This window comes from Nyctibius grandis, chromosome Z, assembly GCF_013368605.1.
Source record: "Nyctibius grandis isolate bNycGra1 chromosome Z, bNycGra1.pri, whole genome shotgun sequence".
Classification (NCBI taxonomy): domain Eukaryota; kingdom Metazoa; phylum Chordata; class Aves; order Nyctibiiformes; family Nyctibiidae; genus Nyctibius; species Nyctibius grandis.
Window position 1 is genome coordinate 12,142,457 of NC_090695.1, and position 19,020 is coordinate 12,161,476.

Sequence of the window (19,020 nt, forward strand, 5' to 3'; positions counted from 1 at the left end):
GTGACAGTACAAGTTTTCCAGAACAGCATTACTGAAATATTAAAATCAATTTGTGTAAACTTAACAGCTGAAATTGAAGCAACAACTGAAAGACCTGGAAGTGCAGGTACAATTTGGGCAAACTCTACCTTTTCGTTTTTTCAGACTTACAGTAATATTCGAGTATACCTGGGATCCTGATGTTCAAATCGGCATAAAATGTATTAACTATACTTTCCTTTGAGAGTGTGAAAAAAGGATTTTATGGCATTCCTTATTCTTTGGAATGTAGTAACTGGAAAAGTGGTAGTTGCATCTGATTTTTGTGTGTGCATACAGGAATTTATTGTAGCAGGTTAGAGATATTTACAGCATTCTCAGTCATTTAGGAAGTTCATAGTTAATAAAATAGAATAAGCCACCTTGTTTTTATGTAAATGTTTGGCTGATTTGAAGATATAACGCCAGGATACGTTCCTGGACATTGTTATCTTAATTTTTTGTTTTGAATAGTCTAAACAGTTACTTTAACTGTCAGGCATCCCTTGAACACTGCAGAGCGTAGCACCGCTAGCACTTGCCAAATGTCCGACTTTCAGGCTCAGGCTGTTTGATTTATCAGGTGGAAGAATGTATTCCTATCTGTTGTTCTCCCTTAAAGATTAGCCAGAACAGTGTTCAACATGAGTGCACTGTAAAGCAAAAATGTTTTTATATGAGTGGTTCACTCTTCTCATTAAAAGAGGGATTTAATTATTGTCACCTGGAGGAGCTAGCAATTAAAATTAAATGTTTTTTCTAGCACATTTTGGTTTTTTTTTTTTTTTTTGGATTAATGAAAGAACTGTTAAAGTAGTTAAGATACCCTCTCAAAATTAAATTGAGTGCTGACCTAATATAAACATACCTTACCACAAAGGTAGGTATTGCATATGAAGTGAGCAACCTTATAATATACCTTCCAAACCAATAAGTGGATTGGAACGCAAAATAAGCAGCCTTGCAGTGATTAAGATGAGAAGGACCAAAATGCTGTTTGTCCTTCCAGCAGTGAATGGTTTCTGTGAAAGCCTTTGATTCACAGTAGTAGTACATCTTCTGTTGTGGCTGATGGCAGTCTGAATCTTGGAAGCTGTTTGTTTCCTTTTCATGCTCTGTTTTTATGGAATGTGCTTAGATGGCAAGTACAGGCAGCGGGCGTTGAGCCGTTTTTTGTATCCCAAGAACACTAAATACCAATTTATAGTGCAGGAACTGATGAGGCACAGAAAGTTTAATTTGTATTATGATTATACCTTTGTCCGGGTGCTTTATAGTGTCAATTAAACAATAAACTCATTTTCATAATCACAGCTTCACTTGGGAATTTTGAATTACCCCTGCTTTTCAACTTGTAAACCACTGAGTCTGTGGAAGTGCGTCTTAATGCGATGTGGGCTATACCTTTCACAACGTCATGTGTAGCTGTTTGTAAACCTTTACTGTTACATTTTCAGACTTAGCATGGACCACAGTCCCATAAATATTTTTTTGCTCAGGTGCATATATGGTTGCCATGCTAGTACTCAAGTTCCCCTTCAAACACCAATGACTTATCGAAGATGTGCATATGCTGTGAATGTGAAAACAGAGGGCATGAGTCTTCTTCTGGCTTATCTCTCTCTATATATATGTGTGAAAATGGAAAGAAATTATACAGTTGTTTTGGGAATCAGAGCCGTTGTTAATGACAAGCAGTAAAATTAGGAGAAGGGTAGGTTTAGCTAAACCAGAGATAATGAAAGTTTCAGTTTTATTGGAGAAATAAAGCTGATGGAACTGCAGGATAAAATGAGTATAAAGGAAATCAGCCTGATGCTATAGAGACTTTCTGTGGCAAGCATGAAAAAAAGGGAAGGAATTGGAAGAGATGGATAAAGAAAGAGGTGTAACGTATAATAGAAGGTGTGCTTAAAATTATTTTAAAATCAGACTTTGGCAACAGAAAATTACAATAAAGATATCAGGCATGAATATGACAGATTTTGTCTGTTTCAGGAAACTTAAGTGGTACAAGATAAATGAGCATTTTGAGAATAATGATTCAAATGACCTTTGTAAAATCTTGCAATCTCTTGAGTACTTTCAGTACGTTTCTTTCTGTGTAAATTAACAGTTTTCATATTTGTGTTACAGATGTTAGTGTGATGTGTTAGGTGTTTTAAACTTTGTAATTGCCTTTGATCTGTATTTTGCTATTAAATGAAATTCCTTGAATTACATTGACTATGTTATGGCTGCCGTTGGAAGTGGCAGTTGTGAAGACCCATGAGAGCTGGGGATAACTGCGCAAGGGGAAGTGGGAAGTCAGTCCATGATCTTAATAAACAACATAGATCACTTAGCTCCTGTAATGAATTTCTAGATTTTTTTCATTAATTTCATTAACTTCATAGAGTCCTTTTATTTGAAAAGACATTGTATAATAATGATGGATTGACTAAATCACAATTCAAGATTATTAGATATTGGTGATTAAGAACCAAAGAGAATTTTAATGTTTTCTAAAGAGGAAAACAGGAAATCTTTTCCTGTTTCTGTTCTTTATTAATGTAGTCTCATATTTTTTAACAATTATTCCTCATATTTTTAGGGGCATATCCATGAAAATAAAAATCTGGAATAAGTCTCTTGTTTCTGATTTCCCCCTGCTTTCTCCTACTCAGGTGTGGCTGGTGTGAGGGAAACCTTTCTTACTTTTATATATATTGCAGTACTGGGGTTTTTGTTTGGTTGGAATTTTTTTTTTGTCATAGCACTATTATCACAGAGGTGGATTTTCTTTTTTTTTTCCCCAGAACCCTGTCAAGAAAATTCCAGATTCTCACGAAATTACACTGCAACATGGGACAAAAACAGTAAGTGGTAACACATTTTCAGCTCTTCTTGTTTTTCTAGAACTGAGCCAATCTATGAAATAAGTTAACAAATACTTATTGTCAGCTAAAGTTCAAGAAGCTAAATAATTTTCTTATTTTATTTTAGTCTAACACTTTTCTTATTGCAATTGAAAGTGTGTTTTAAGACTGCCTCTTCACTTTCTTGTAATAACCCAAACGTGGCTCCATTTGACCCAACTGTAGTCTCATTTTCTTCCTTTTTGTCGGATATACTCTCTGCAATTGTTAGAGTTCCTCTTCTAGGCTAGACCTTCCTAATCTAGACATAGGTCTAATCGAGACCTTTCTTTGACTGGTCATGGATTTCAAAGAGAATGTTATTGCTGAAGTTTCTAAGACTTCTTTGTAGCTAAATACAGGTCTCCTTCATTCTCCTTGAATCTTTAAGTACCTTTTGTACACCATTCTCATTTTCTTGAAACCTTGTTCTTTCTTATCTTTGCATCTTTTTTAGTTTTCACCACCAATATTGCTCCTTCACTTTCTTTTAAAGAACCGCTGTTTGACTTGGAACTGTCATTTCTTTGTTCTCAATATTTTTATCTCTGGGTAGTCTTATCTTCCAACACAAATTTAACTGCTTTTTGTGCTGATTGATCAAAGATCCGTTTTTATATAATGGATTTTTTTTTTCTGGCCGTGAGTAGCTCTGAATCTATTCCCAAATCCTTTCCCTATATTCTTCTTTGGTCATGAAAAAAAGATGCTGCTGCTGTTTATCCTCTTCAGTTTGGGCCACAACGTAGGCTTCCATGAAAAATAATACTAGAATTTCTTTCATTGTTATTATATCCCTGTGAAGGCACTGTCAGCTAGTTAATAGAATTCTCACTCGTGGCATTCCCAAGAATTTCTTTGGAGAGGGGGGAAAAAAAAGAAAGGAAAGAAAAATAAAACAAAAAATTATTTGAGAAAAATACTTTTTAATGAGGTTTTAAACAGCCTAAGGAAATGTATGATTTTCCTTCATTGGATTTTTAAGAAAACTCATGGCTTCATTTTCTGGTTATGGAATTAATAATCATACACATTAATAATTTAACATTCAACTGTATTAAATAATTATTTTAAATAATAAACTTATTAAGCTAATATATATCAAATTAAAACATTAAACAGCAATAATTTATTAGTTTGATTTGAATTTTAATAATTATTTTCATAATAATAATAACTTTAAAAATAATTAGATATTTTCAGAATTATCTGTTAATCTGGCATCAAACTTTGTGGTCTGTCTTGGAGTATGGACAGGTGGTAAGGCTTACCCATTTGTTTTATCTTAGGGCTAGACATATAGATGTAGAGGGAGGAGAGGAAAAAAGTAATTAGTGGGTTATAAATGAAAATAGAAAAATGTTCTCTTTCAAGACCTGTAAAAGATGCATTGTATTACACTAAACAAAAGTAGGGTTGATTTTTATGTATGCTACAGTGCATGTAACTTCTTTGCATACTAATTTCTATGCATACTAGGATTTGCATACTAGTGTACTAGTGCAAAGCAGTTTCCCATTTTACATGTGACAGTAATTGCTTCTGCAGTATGTTTCTTGAATGCATTTACTACCAACCTTTATTATGTAAATTTTAAAAATTATTTTTCTCTATATTAAACCAGTGAATCTTTTGATGGCTTCTTAAAGCATAAGCTGATGTTATTTCTAACTAAAAGGCTGTGTAAAGTGGAAGTTACAGTTTTGGAAGACTTCTGAGGTATTTTAACTGCATGAGAATGCAGCTCTCATCACCTAAAGCAGGGGTGAATTACAGTGTGAATAATATAGCACAGTTGGATTAGACTGCATGCATCATTGAAAAAAAAAAAGAGCTCCCCTGTAGAAAGACTGTGTTTTTGTTTTAGAATAATGAAACTACTTAACTATGTCATTACATACATATAAGGATGGGAGCAACTTCATATCTTGATGTCAGTGTTTCACCCCAACGTTTTAAAATACGGTCTTCTCATTATGTTCATATAGTGTACTCTATTTCAGCTAAACTTATGTATCCCATCTGTACCTCTTCAACCTAATGAACGTGGGTTTGATGATGACTCTATTCCTGTGCAGCTGAAAAGTCTCAGAAAAGATTTCCCAAGCTGGAGAGTCTTTCCAGAAACCCGATTAATTTCCCGGTTGCCTTGCTTGTACAGTGTAATAGGAGTTACTGTTCCCAGTGAAACTTCAGGGATAGATATATTTTTTTTTCTCCTGACACATTTGATACATAGGTGGGTATGAGAAAGAATACATAATCAGAGGTATGCTGAACAGTGGGCTTTCTAATGTCTCGTATCACAGCTGCTCCTTCCTATGTAGTTATTGTAGAATAGAACACTTGAGTCTATTAATTGAATGCATGATTAATCTGGAGATGCCCAATTTTTCTGCATGTTAGAAATCATAAATGAACTGAATGGGGTTCAATATTTGCATTTAAATGGTAAAAGGGGCATTTTTTTTGGAAACATGTAAGAAGTTGCATCTGTTTCATTTGAAAATTAAATATGTCACAGTGACATGATCACTAAGTGGAGTTTAATTTATTCTTAGGGACAGCACAAAGCAGTACATTCAAACATTTGATTCAGGGAAGTAAAAAGAAAAATGTTGAATCTATTAGTAACTCTGTAAATTAGAGTTTTTTGGGCGGCACTGCATTAGGACATGTGATGATCCTTCGCGTTCTTTAGAAGAATGAGGTTTTAGAACTTCTCCAAAGGATAAGATTTCTGCAAGTGAATGCCTCTAAAATAAAGCAGGACAATTAGATTAAAGAGGAGTCAGTTGCCTCGTGAATAGCAGCATCATTTCTGCAACGTCTTGATTTTCTTTAAAGTACTTTTTTCAAACTGTTGACTATATGATAGCACTGTATGTTTGGAATACAGTGAGGTACTAGCCTGAGGAGCAGTGTGATCCTTAAGGAGAAGATGACTAGAAATGAGTCTTTGATAAAATATCTAGTTGAACCTTTTCTATGTGAAACTGGAAAAAGAAAACTCAAAAGAAGCCCATACTCTTTCATATAAGGAGAGCTTAATTTTAGCAAAATGAATTGTCCATCTTAATCTTAAAGAATAAATTCCATTCATAACTGGTGTTTTTATTGAAACATTTATTTTCTGTAGGTTACTTTTTCAACTGGGAATGGAAAAGAGAATATCTCATGCTAAATTCCATTTTTGAAACTGTTTTCTGTGGGAACTATTCAACAGTTTACATAAGTTTTAAAAGTCTCCATAACACAGTGTATATACTGAAATTTTAAAAAAAAGTACAGTAGTAGACTGATATATCTTTGAGACGAGGTTTTTGTGGTGGTACTGCTATGTGTCTGCATTAAATCATAGTCACTGTCACTACTTTTCATGTATACATGTAAGGAAGACACATACAGGTGAGCATCCTTATATGCAAATTATTGCAATTTTTATACATCAATATCTGGAATTTTTAATGCTGGTTTAGGCATTTGAAAGTAATTGGACTAATTTTTTTTTTAAGAAGTTCAGCATTGCTAGCCTATAGCCATGACACTATTCTCAGGTGTTTAAGTCAGAAATTAAGGCTTTTTCTTCTTTTATTGTGTATACAGTTTTTTTGTTTTATTGTTTTTTTTCCCCCACAATTTTCTGAAAGTCTGAATGTTCTTGGTGGAGTCTAAGATTTTTTTTTTCCTTCAGAATTTTCTGGCTCATCTCTTCAAATCCCTTTCCAGGTATTCTCTAGAACTTTTTTTTTTTCAATTACTATTTTTACAATCACTGTATTTTCCTGTGTTGAAGACTGTCTTCCTTGTTGTGAAAGGGTTTCTGAATCTGATTATTATCTATCTTATGTACGTGGGATGACCCAGGTTTTTGTCCAATGGTTAAAAGTAATCTTTTAGTTAGAGTCTAGGTTTTACCCATAGTCTGCCTAACTCGAAATGCCTAATAGAGGTTAAATTGTGTTCTAGGGGTTAAAGCCTAAGCATGAATTCTATATGAGTTTTATCTCCTCATGAAAACTTTTTCAGTCATTTTAACATTTCGAGTTGGGTGTGATTTCGAGTAATTCTAAAAATATTCGTACTGTTTTGACATCACTTTTCAACACTATCTCATGTAGACGACTTAATTTTGGAGAGTTAATCTCTTTACTTGACTTACAAATCAATTTCGCACATTGTCTAGCTAATCTTGTATTCAGACTTGAAGTCATGGAAGTAGATTATATTTTCGCAAATGAGAAAAGAGAAGTTGTCATTTTGAAGGTGAATGAAAGGATGTATAATCAATAAGATGCTTTCTGTTACTTTCACTTCTCCATATGATGAGTTGAACACTACTATAATAAAGTTCTTCATATAGAGAATTAAAATAGGATTTTCACTAAAAATCCCATTTTAATCAGTGTTTGAGGATAACAGGTGAGAGTACTGAGCATTAAACATTCTTGCCTCAAAGTTCTGAGTAGCTTTAAGGAGCTAGTTTTCTGTATAAAACAAATAGGTTTTGGTAAATTTTTTTGGGCTTTTTCAGTGAAAATACTGTCTTTTAAATTTGTGATTTTTTTTTTTTTTTAAATAAAGTTTGGACTTTTATTTTTTCTTTTCTTTTTTTTGGAAGAGAAATTTAACCAAACAACATATATATGCACATGAACTGTCTTGAATAAACTAGCACAAATTCTTAAACTGCCATTTCAGTATCTTGCTAGAAATGTTTTTTGTACTTTTGAGAAAAGTCTAGAGTACAGTGTTCTTCATGGAAATAAAACATATGCAAATTTTGCAATAAGTTTATTACAAAGCAAATGCTGTAAACTAACTTTTCTCAGCTGTCTTCAGTGGTTTATTAAGATTATGTATTTCTATTGTCCCTACCCCTTGCAAAGTACTCAGACATTATACAAGGTAGTGAAAATTCAAAACCAAAATATAGCTGACGAAATGAGCACACTGAATTATTTTTTTTACTTGTGTAGTATTTTATATTTTGGTGACACCTGAGGAACTGTAGAAAAAAAATAATAAAAAACTTGAATGCTCTTAATTTTTAAAAGTTTTTTTTTCCCCTGTATAGGTTTCTGCTCTGGGGTTGGATCCTTCGGGTGCCCGTTTGATAACTGGTGGATATGACTATGATGTTAAATTTTGGGATTTTGCTGGAATGGATGCCTCACTCCAAGCTTTTCGGTCGCTCCAGCCTTGTGAATGGTAGGCATGAAGACTGCCTTTTTCACCTAAGACTGTGCCTATGTTAAGCTCCTGAAAGAATGCACAAAAGCCTTGCAAGATAGCTTGTTTAAAAGGCTTTTGTATCCCATTGTACTTTTTGTGGTAAATGGAATGTGAACCTGAGAACTTGTCTGCTTATGTCTTTTCATGCTTCTTCCAACAACTTTCATATTTTCCCCTTTTAGAAAGCTACAGGTGAATTTTCAGATGAAATTGTTAATAGCCTATGAGCAAATGATTATGAACCGCTCAAAGACACGGGTTGGCTTTCATAGTTGTAGTTGAAATTAACAGAATACATTTTCCATATGTACTCTGTTTATATAAAATTAATGAAAACGAGAAGAAAGTTAGAACGGTTGACCCCTTTGTGGACAGCCTCAGTAGTTGCTGCCAGTATTTCTGAGGGGGGGGATATCTAATTTTCATTAAATCCTCTGTTTCTGGAAGCACTGGTCCTTTGCGTTGCACTGATAATTAAACAGCTGCATAGGGTGCATTAAAAGAAGTGTAGGTCTATTGTCTTTTTTAAAGAAAAAAAGCTATGTCTCTTATTTTCATTTGTCTATATGTTTATATATATGTAAATTAAAAAAAAAAACTACAGGAAGCATTTTTTTAGAGAGTGATTTCCATACTAACCATACTGTTCACTGGTAATTCAGCAAATAAATGAACCGAGTTCATTTACTTTTTCCAGAGAACTGGAATACAGAACTCCTTCAAAACGAGTGCATGTCTCATGCATAGCGAACTTTCAGCTAAATACATTCGTAAATTAATAACACAGTTGTTCTAGCAAGGGACTATCTAATGTCTAGCTAATGTGGTGCACTTCATAAGATTCTTTGGTACGTTTGAAAAAGGGATTGAAATTTATTATGTGCAGCAAGTAGTCCTTAGAATGTCTATTTTTAATCATTATTGTCTTGAAAAGCTACAGCTGAATTTTGGTCAGTTTGGAAGGTTAAAATGTATATGACTAATAGATATATCAAGAATATAGATAATGACAGACAAAAAAAGTTGGGGTTGTTAACCTGAAAAGGCGCAAAATAGGGATTCGACTTATGTTCTAAACTGTGAAAAAAATCAGGAAAATAAAAAGTGTGCTTTGATTCACTATGCAATTCTAATCTCTTTGACAGATTTATCTTGTTAAAATAAACCGAAGAATGGCACTTCTACTTTGAAAACATAACTTAGTAAATGTGCCGGTTTGAAATAAATAAATAAATAAAATTCTCCAAATGTGAAGTCACATTCTGACTTTTCTGGCATGAGTGTCATTTACATGATTAGTTAGCAGGATACAAATGGTATTTTCCTTTCCTCTGTCATTACTGAGCAGTAAGAAAGAGCTGACAGTCTTTACTCCAACAGTAGGAGATTATTTTAACTGAAGCATTTCCAAATTGAGGAGAAGAGTGCCTTCAAATTTTGTAGTACTTGGTAATAATGGTATAAGACATAAATATAGTATAAAAACCACAAGTACAGTGTACGTTAATGTCCCATTTCAAGGAAAACAGCTTGCAAATACGTTTGTAACCTCCTTTTGGCAAAAACTGATGGTAAAATATGAGCATAAAGTGCTTGTTATCCTTGACACTGTTCATTTAGTGTCTCAGAAGTATCTTATAAATGTTTTTATATGAATGTTCTTGGTGAAATGTACGTTCTTGTCGTTTGAGTATGTTGAAGTATAAATGAAATATAAGAATATAAACATAATATTAAAAAAGAACTGACTGATGAAAAGTTTGGGAATTTCACTTATGTTGCAAGTCTTACGTACTAATTTTGTGTTTTTAAAAATATATTATTTAAATACCCCTTCTGTATCTTTTTGTAAACGTAAAACTGGAACTGTAGCTCTGTCTAATAAAAAGATCCAAATTCAAGAAAAAGTTCTTTCATGCTGACATTGAGGCATGCTGGTGAGCACTATGTGGAATATTATATAACTTAGGACCAGGTGTACATATATTCTTACATTATTTTTTTCACTATGGAATTTATTGCAAGGACTATTAGCATTCACAGACCTTAATTTCAAAGAATTCTGAGGAGTTCTGGTATGGAAGCTTTAGGTGTTAGCAGAAATCCTGTTCTGGAGCCATAAATTTGATTTCATTTTAAGAATAAAAAAGCCTGAGAACAATTCTATATTGTCCAGGCTCCATTTTCTAGCATAATATCAGATTACTTTGTTAATTTCTTCTTGGATTTGGGATGTAAGGGAAAAAAAAAAAAGAGCCTGACAGAAACCTATTACCTCCAAAACACACCTCAGCATTAAAGGCAAAGGCAAGGGTAAGGCAAAGCTGTGTTATGTGTGTAGAGAAATTACTTGTGTGTCATGACTCTACCTGTGTACGTAGCTCTGTTCTGCAGGTCCTGGCAGAAAGTACTATGCATATTTGGCAGCTTTAAACCAAAATGACTTGGATTAGTGCTATTAAAGGGAACTGTTTTTGTAAGTTTCCCAAGACTTTTGCTTTAACATTAATGAGAACCAAAAATGTTTTCTTTAAGAACTGCCTCTGTAGAGCCTCACTCTTGGTCATACTCCAACAAACATCTGAAAAGTGGTAACTTCTGGGGCTTTGCAAATACCCTGCTTATAGAACCAATTTTTGGACATGATTTTGGAAGTCATATTGCACAGTCGCAAAGGTTTGGGTTTTTTTTCCTTTAGATAAAGGTTGTGGAAATCTTTTCAGTCAGACTAATTTTTTCACATGACTGGTTTGATGAATTATTAGTTATGTTCCCATTGTGCTAGGCACTGTAAAATCAGGTGTTCTTCCTTGTTAGAAGAAACTTTAAATCTAAGATGAAAACAAAGTTTGTTCAAACACACTGATCTAAAACTACAAGAGGCCATGAGTCGATATTGGTCAAATTATGAACAGTGCCATGTTAACAGTATTAATGTCTGTGTTTTTAATTTCCGTACTGTACTGTCTGAAAAACAGTTTTCTCAGAAGAGTCTGTGTGCCTTTACATATTGTGGATTCTCTCAGAAATCATATTTTACCTCTAGGCAAGCTGTTTGATCATATCTAGTGGCCACATCCTCTTCATGCATGAGGCATGCAACAAGCAAAAGTAATCTTTTAGTGTAGTTTTTAAATGTTTATTTTTTGTTCTTATATTTCAACAATGAAAAGTGCAAAACATGACTCTATGATTTGGAGGTGTGTTGGGTATTTTCTTTTGACAATTTCAGCATTAGAGTATAAAATATAACTAGATAAGTGCTCCATTCTGCCTGCAGTACTTGGGTGGGGCTCAGGAATATTTTGAGCTTTCTACGAACCGTGATAGAGCAAGAGCACTCAGAAGTATAACTGGGGAAAATTTTTTAACTCCTCAGATATGCTTGTTGCTCTAAAGGTGAATGATGGATTCTTTAGTCCAGGTTTATCAGCTGTCTGCAGAGAATATTCTAGTCTTTCGATATTGTCTCTCTTGTGAGTTTCTTTTTATTTTTTTCAGTGTTTCCCCTGGGCTTAACGTGGCTGGCCTTCTTTCCCCTCTTCTGACAAAGTATCCGTTTTTGCTCTTGAGGCTCAGGATGTTTTTTCAGACATTGCCTGTGATCTGTTTTGGAAATTCCCAGATTTGAGTGTCTCCTTTCTACTAAAAATCAGAGTTTATAATACTTCAGCCAATTTGGCTGCCAGTTTGTATTACATAATAGGGTGCTTGAAGCAGTTTTTGGCTTTTGAATCATAATGTGATCAGTTTTGCCAAACATTTTGTGAATGAGAAACTTATACTTAGTTTACATTACTATGATCAACACAGAACTTTTAAAATACATGTTACAATGTTTTATGTATTTTGGGTAGTAAGTCACAGTTTGAGGACAGATTTAACATATAATAGCTACTGCTGAGTCAGTCATGAAGTCACTACCATTTAAGACATGAAACATTAAATTATTAAGTTACAGGTTTTATAGTCAGTTTTGTTGATCATCTGAGTTAATTTTACTGATGTGAAATTGTGTTAAAAGGTATTTTCCTTAAAGTTATAAGGATTTGAATGCACATGGTGATGTTCTTCACCAAAAGGAAGATACTCCTTTGAGGACAGTTTGGATGCTGTGGGAATCCAAATCTAGCAGGCAAATGCATTACAGTCCGTAATTTGGGGTTAATTTAGCTGCAGAGATGAAGTGTTAATATAAAGTAATGTTATTGTGCATGTTCTGTTAATGTGCCAGGATATAAATTCTGGCAGGTGTGGAGTGGATACTGGTTTGCATTCTTTGCCATCCTTGTAATGGAGTGTAGCTGAGTAGGAGGTCGAAGGGATATCTGCTTTAGATACACTAGCTGCAGTGACGTTTGTTCATAAAGCAGAATGCTGAGGGAAGATGCTGAAGCTAGAAATGGACTTCTCACTCATTAGCCATCTTCCCACTTTCAGTTAATGATTTTTGTCATCTTGGTATTATTCCATGATATCTGTCCCATGTTTTCTCAATCAATAGAAGTATGTAAGAAAACCTTTACAGCAAATGAGCAATCATCTAAGACATAGTAGACTAGGCGTATTGTTACCTACTGTTGTGTTTCCAGGGTTGATGGTGTATTTAACTTTATCTAAGATTCTGATGGAGCTGTAGCCCTGAACATAGAAAAAAGATGCAAGATTGCTTACATATGACTGATTTCCTGGTGTACAATGTAGAGTGGAGTTTTATGTAGGACTGAAACATCCGTTTGTAGTAATTTATACATTACTGTAAACCCACATGTTGCTTTTGAGAAGATGAAAAAGAATTTTCAGCCCTGAAGAGCTGAATCTGACACATGGTATTTTTCACTTGGAGTTATAAGAGCATTCTTAAAGTCAAATATGTTTGCCAAAAATGACATTTTAGGTGCCAACTTTGTAAATAATATTGTTTGATGTGCTGTGTGGTAGAAGAAGGAGATGTGACATGCACACACACACAGAGGAATAAAAAGCTTTAATTCATTAATCTCATTTTTTTTCCCCACCTTTTTGGTATAGGAATGTATATGGGTCTATTTCTGCAATACGTTTTCTCACCTTGACACTTTTGTTTTAGGGTAGGCTTACAGGAATTGAAGTTAATTGAAACATTTTCTTTCTTTTTCTTTTTTCTTTTTAGTCACCAAATCAAATCTTTACAGTATAGCAGCACAGGAGATGTCATTCTTGTTGTCTCTGGTAACTCTCAGGCAAAAGTTCTTGACAGAGATGGCTTCCCAGTAATGGAATGCATAAAAGGAGACCAATACATTGTGGATATGACAAACACAAAGGTAAAGTCAGAAATTAATTGAGTGCCAGAAGGCTGACAATATATAGTGTATTTTTGCTTTTAATGAGAAACCTCATGAAGTTCAGTAAGGGAGAATGCAAAGCCCTGTCTCTGGGATACGATAGTCCTGTGTATTGATACATACTGGAAGTTGTGGGACCTTCATCCAGGGAGGTTTTCAAGACCCAGTTAGACAAAGCTGTGGCTGACCTGATCTGTTGTTGGCTATAATTTGGCTTTGAGCAGGAGGTTGACCTAGGTGAACTCAAAAGGTGTCTTCCAACTAATGTTTCTATGATGCTACAACAAATTCGTCTGTTTAAAAGTGTATCTTGTAAGAATTGTCAGCTTTGCCCATACCTTAGTCCAACCAATCAAAAAAAATACTCGACACTATTGATCTGGTCCAGTCTCTTGCTTTCTTCTGCCCTCCATTCTTTTGCTGATACAGCTTACCCCTTTCAAGTCAGGGGTTGGAGGTTGTTATTATTGTTACTTGCATGCCATGAGCATAAGACTAGTAAGCAACAATATGTACATGGTAGTTAAAAATGCAAGCGGGGAAGGGCTGATTCATAGTTTTGAAGTATTTTAACAACAGTTGATTGGGTTTTGACCGCTTTGCCTTCATATTTCCACAAACTATGAGATGGGGATTCTGTTTACATAGAAGATTTAAATTCAGGTCAGTTTTTTAAATAGCTTAAGCCTAAAAAGTAATGATAAAATTTACTGCTCAAACTGATGATAAAGTGGATTCATTTATTGCTTGTAAAGTATATTGCCAAATAATGAGGCTAAATGCTGTTTTGCCTAAAGCTGTTCTTATCAGATGACTATTTCTTTTGGCTAGTGATACATATATAAAACCATCAAATACTAACATCTGCTTTAGTTCTTGTTTACTTAAAAATAATTCAGATTTTCTTTCTCTTTTAAACTTTGAGAATTCCAGTGTATTGTTGTACAACAGTCAAAATGCTAAAATATTTGTTATATCGCCCCATTAACTTTTCAGTATGTCTCTCCATATTTGTGCCTAAAGCAAACTGAAGTAATTCCAGCACTGCAGGAGCAGTTTCCAAATTTCTCTTTGAATGTAGTCAATGAGCATGTGCCCTTACTTCAAAGAAGTAAAGCCAACTGGACAAAGTCACAATAATGGCAGTAGCTTACTTTGGATGAAATCCTTACCTTCTCTTTTTTCCATCCTAAAGAAAAAGGGCTGAATACTCAATTTGCAACTTCTAAAGTTTTATGAAAAACTCACCTACGGTTAAATTGATCTTGACTCTCGAATTCTGTTTCCTCAGTTTTTTCCAACAAGGTCTTTGGCTAGTGTAGTTTGGCATTGAGTTTGTGTATTGTATCACCCTGGTAATTCTTGTTATTACTGTTATTTTTGTGTAGCTTGAAACAATTTGCATGACACCATATTGATGCCTATTGTTTCATCCTTTCTCTGCATTACACTTCTCCCAAGAGGAAAAGGGGAAGTATGATTCCATTCCATTTTCTGAAAGAAAAAATCTAAATAGACAATGGCAGGGTTTTTATAATTTGAAAATGAAAACAAGCAAGGATGAAATGGAGTACATAATACCTGTTAAATCATTGTGGTGTCAGTCAGCCATTGCTGTGGTCAGAAGGGTTTGATTCAGCCCTCAGCTTTCATGTGATTCCACTTGAAGGATTTGGAGTAAGATTTATAAAAACTTGTAGGACATTTTGCAAAACCTTGTAAGACCTCATTGTGTTTATTTCCTTAGGGTCACACAGCAATGCTCAATTCAGGCTGTTGGCATCCAAAAATAAAGGAAGAGTTTTTGACGTGTTCTAATGATGGGTGAGTATTGAGGTCTATCTTTATCAGGGTTTTTTGAGAGGCTTGTTTGGCTTTTGTGTCTTAATATTGTGCTGTAATTTGCTTTAACTGTCATATTTTTAAAACTGGAACAAGTGCTCAGGACAACGTTAGGTGGTATTTGAAAGGAAAAATTTTATTTTTTTCAGCTTTAGATAATTACGTGTTTTGTCTGTATTATTTTAGTTTTGTAATTTAAAATTACTTTCAGTGAAATTTTATGAAAGTTGCTGGATAAATATGTTTTTACAAAAATTCTGGGACAAAGTTTAGCTTTACCCAGTATATCTTCAGAGTAGAATAATTCCTGTGTAGAGACTCAAATGTAACTAAATTTGCTGGGAAGACAGAGTATTTCAGTTGGAAGTTGCAAGTTTTACGTTACTTGAATATTGATGGGTGGTGTTTGACAAATCTCAGAGACACTATTAGAAATTATTTTGTGGCTTTAGTCTTGATCTTTGTGGTTAGAATCAAACTGCAAAATGTCACTGTGGCAATTGCATTAATTAATAAAGTTACTGCAGCTGTCAGGAGCAAGATCACGAATGATTTTTGAACTGATGTTTCAAATATGCAGTCTCCTTTACTCCAGAGTGACAGTGAGTGGGAAGACTGAATTGACCCACTAATGTGTCTGTAGTGTGGTCCATGGTAAACAGAAGACTCCAATTATCAATTACTTTAAATGACATGGCGTTTTTTTTCCCAAAAGGGACCAACTTACTGGTTTAACACACAGGTACGTGAAAAAGTGATTTTAATAGGAAAATTCACAATTTCTGATAAGACTGTGTCAGAAGAAAAAAAACTTAAATACTGCAATGTGCTTTATGGAGCAGTTCAATTGTAAAAACACATGGAAGTTAAGCCGACTATATATTTTTTTCCAGCTTGTAGACACAAAGGTTTTACTTCCATAATAGAAATATTTATTAAGTGGTAGAATAGATACTTTAAGAAGTTGCTCTTTTGAATGTAGTTAGACATTAGTACAGCTTCTTAATTAGGTTGAATAGTTTGTAGATAGTGAAAACCAAATTAAGATATTATAAATTATGAAGACTGACTAATTTTGTCCCATCTAAGCAAGTGCCTAACTAATATACCAAATAGGGATTCAGTGTGTCCCTGATGCTTGAATTGCTGTGAATTGAAATGGTCTGGTCAAGTATGTAAAATCCAGATAAACACTTCTATAAATGGATGCATAATTGCATTTTCAGAGACACTATGTGACTGACATTACAGGAAAAGTATTTTAAACCTGTTTCATTTTGTTTCATGCTAGTGACAGGTCTTTCCAGGATTTGGACATGTCGTGTGAAAAGAAACAATTTGTATTGCTTAGTTTGGAACACAGGACTTAAATGTTAAAGACAGTATTCCATCTGTGAAATTTAATAGTAACAGAAACTACGAAGTCTCCAAAGTTTAATCAGTAACTCATCTTAAGACTGGAGCTGTAAACTACTATAGAATAGAATAGTTCCAGTTGGAAGGGACCTACAATGATCGTACAGTCCAACTGCCTGACCTCTTCAGGGCTGACCAAAAGTTAAAGCATGTTGTTAAGGGCATTGTCCAAATGCCTTACTAGACATTGATGTAAGATCAATTTCCTTGTATTACTGTGAGCTCTGGAACTTTTAATAGGGAATGTGGTGCTATCTGTATCTCTATCCCTGTATCTGTTATTGCTCTCTACAGCTACCTGAAAGGAGGTTGTAGCGAGGTAGGTGTCAGTCTCTTCTTCCAAGTAACAAGTGACAGGATGAGAGGAAATGGCCTCAGGGTGTGCCAGGGGAGGTTTAGATTGGATATTAGGAAAAATTTCTTCACTGAAAGGGTTGTCAAGCGCTGGAAGAGGCTGCCCAGGGAGGTGGTGGAGTCACCATCGCTGGAGGTATTTAGAAGACGTGTAGATGAGGTGCTTAGGGACATGGTTTAGTGGTGGACTTGGCAGTGCTAGGTTAATGATTGGACTTGATGATTTTAAAGGTCTTTTCCAACCAAATTGAGTCTATCATTCTGTGATTACAGATGTTGAGATTTAATCCTCACATTGGAAAAAGAACTGCCACACCTGGCATGTGTGGAGAAGGACATTTAACACTGAACACCGAAATGGGACCCTTTGGAGGGTCGGTTCTGAGTGTATGGATGTAGGAGAATGAAACCAGTGTTGCCTTTAATAGGCATGAAGGAAGGTTGAACATCTTCCAGTTTTGCTGGCTTTACTCTCTGTTGGACATCACATGGAACACTAAAGTAAGGCAGTTTTAGCTGTTAAATAGAGACTTCTTCACTCACTTGATAAGTGTTTCTGTGTGGAGAGCTTCTGTGTACTCCAAACCTGGTTGGCAGAACAAACATCTGTTTTTAAAGATGCTTGCAAGAAAAGGTGTAAGGGTTTTCAGTTTATCATCTGTGAGTTTTGAAACTGCTGAAAGTAACAGTTGAAGCATGTGTTTCATGCTCCTTGAGGCATGCTGAATGGCAGTGTCTGAGGTTGAAGGATAAGAGGACACGGAGGAGCACCGGAGGGGTGTGTTAATGTACTGTTAAACCCTGATCTGTGTATTCTGTGCTTCTGATAACATTTTCACCACCTCTAGAGAAAACAGTCATTCATAAACTGAATGTTAGAACTACTTACAAATTATGCAGTATATTTTATCTCACTAGTGTAGCATTTCCATTGTCTGTCTCTTTAGTTGAACTGTCACTTGCATACAGTTAAAAGTAGGGAAAGAAGATTGCATTTTCTCATTGGTGTGTTCAAAGCAGGAGTTTTCATGATGCATAAAGAAGTTAAAAAGCAAACTTTGCAAGTAGACTTATGGAGTCAAAGGAAAACAACACATTTTAAATGTTTTTAAAATATTTTAAATACATATTTATTTTTCTTTTTATGTTAATCTGCTATAGCTCAAATTCTTACTTGGGGATAGTCTTTATATGCACTTGACAGTTTCTTTTGATTCCAGGTGATTAAGGCTGTAGCAGTATCCTGAACTGAAAAGTAATTCAAATGAAGGCTCTTAGAATTACTATTGTAAAAGAAATATTTTGAGAGATGTTCTGTTTCTTGTGATTTATTCATGGCATTCAGATTTGCTCTACATTTAAAAAAAAAAAATCCTACAAGTAGGTTTTGACTATAATGTATTCTAATTTGTGGTTATTAGGCTATTTGGAAATTTATTACTTCAGACTGCAGATATATGGGTTACCAGCAGGGAGTCTCAGTGTGTTTTGTATGAGTGTTCAAGGACACAACGTTGAACTCAGAAAAGACTATGTAAGAAAAAGACACGGTTTCTTCTGACTTCTATATGAGAGAAACAGAAGCTGGTCAGCTTACACACTGGAATGAGCCAGACCCTAGACCCGGCAGTTATAGAATAGGTCTGAAAACTCCTCTTGTTAACTTGTGGAAGTTTATGTCCACTTATGTGATTGTTAATGAATACATATAATTTACAGTAGCTCACTTCATTTTGTTTTCCTTGAAAATATTTTAGATGATGGCTTGTTAAAACATGTAATACTATCCTGTTTCTCTTTTTCATGTTATAGTGAGTTTTAAAAAAACCTTTATTTTTAAACAAATAGTTTCATTATTCTTGAATTAGAGATGAATAATAATTTTGTCGGACTTTTATAGATTGTTCAGAGTTTGTTAGATTTTAATTGCA

General features: G+C 34.5%; 1 protein-coding gene across 4 annotated transcripts in view; it reads left to right on the top strand.

Moving 5' to 3' along the window:
• The window catches only part of WDR70 (WD repeat domain 70), a 146,497-nt gene that overhangs the window by 41,040 nt on the left and 86,437 nt on the right, over positions 1-19,020 (top strand). For all 4 annotated transcript variants that reach the window (XM_068422577.1, XM_068422576.1, XM_068422575.1 and 1 more), the window contains exons 6-9: positions 2,817-2,876; positions 7,993-8,126; positions 13,303-13,456; positions 15,225-15,301. In XM_068422577.1, coding sequence (XP_068278678.1) covers positions 2,817-2,876; positions 7,993-8,126; positions 13,303-13,456; positions 15,225-15,301 — 425 coding nt within the window. The remainder of the gene's footprint in view (positions 1-2,816; positions 2,877-7,992; positions 8,127-13,302; positions 13,457-15,224; positions 15,302-19,020) is intronic.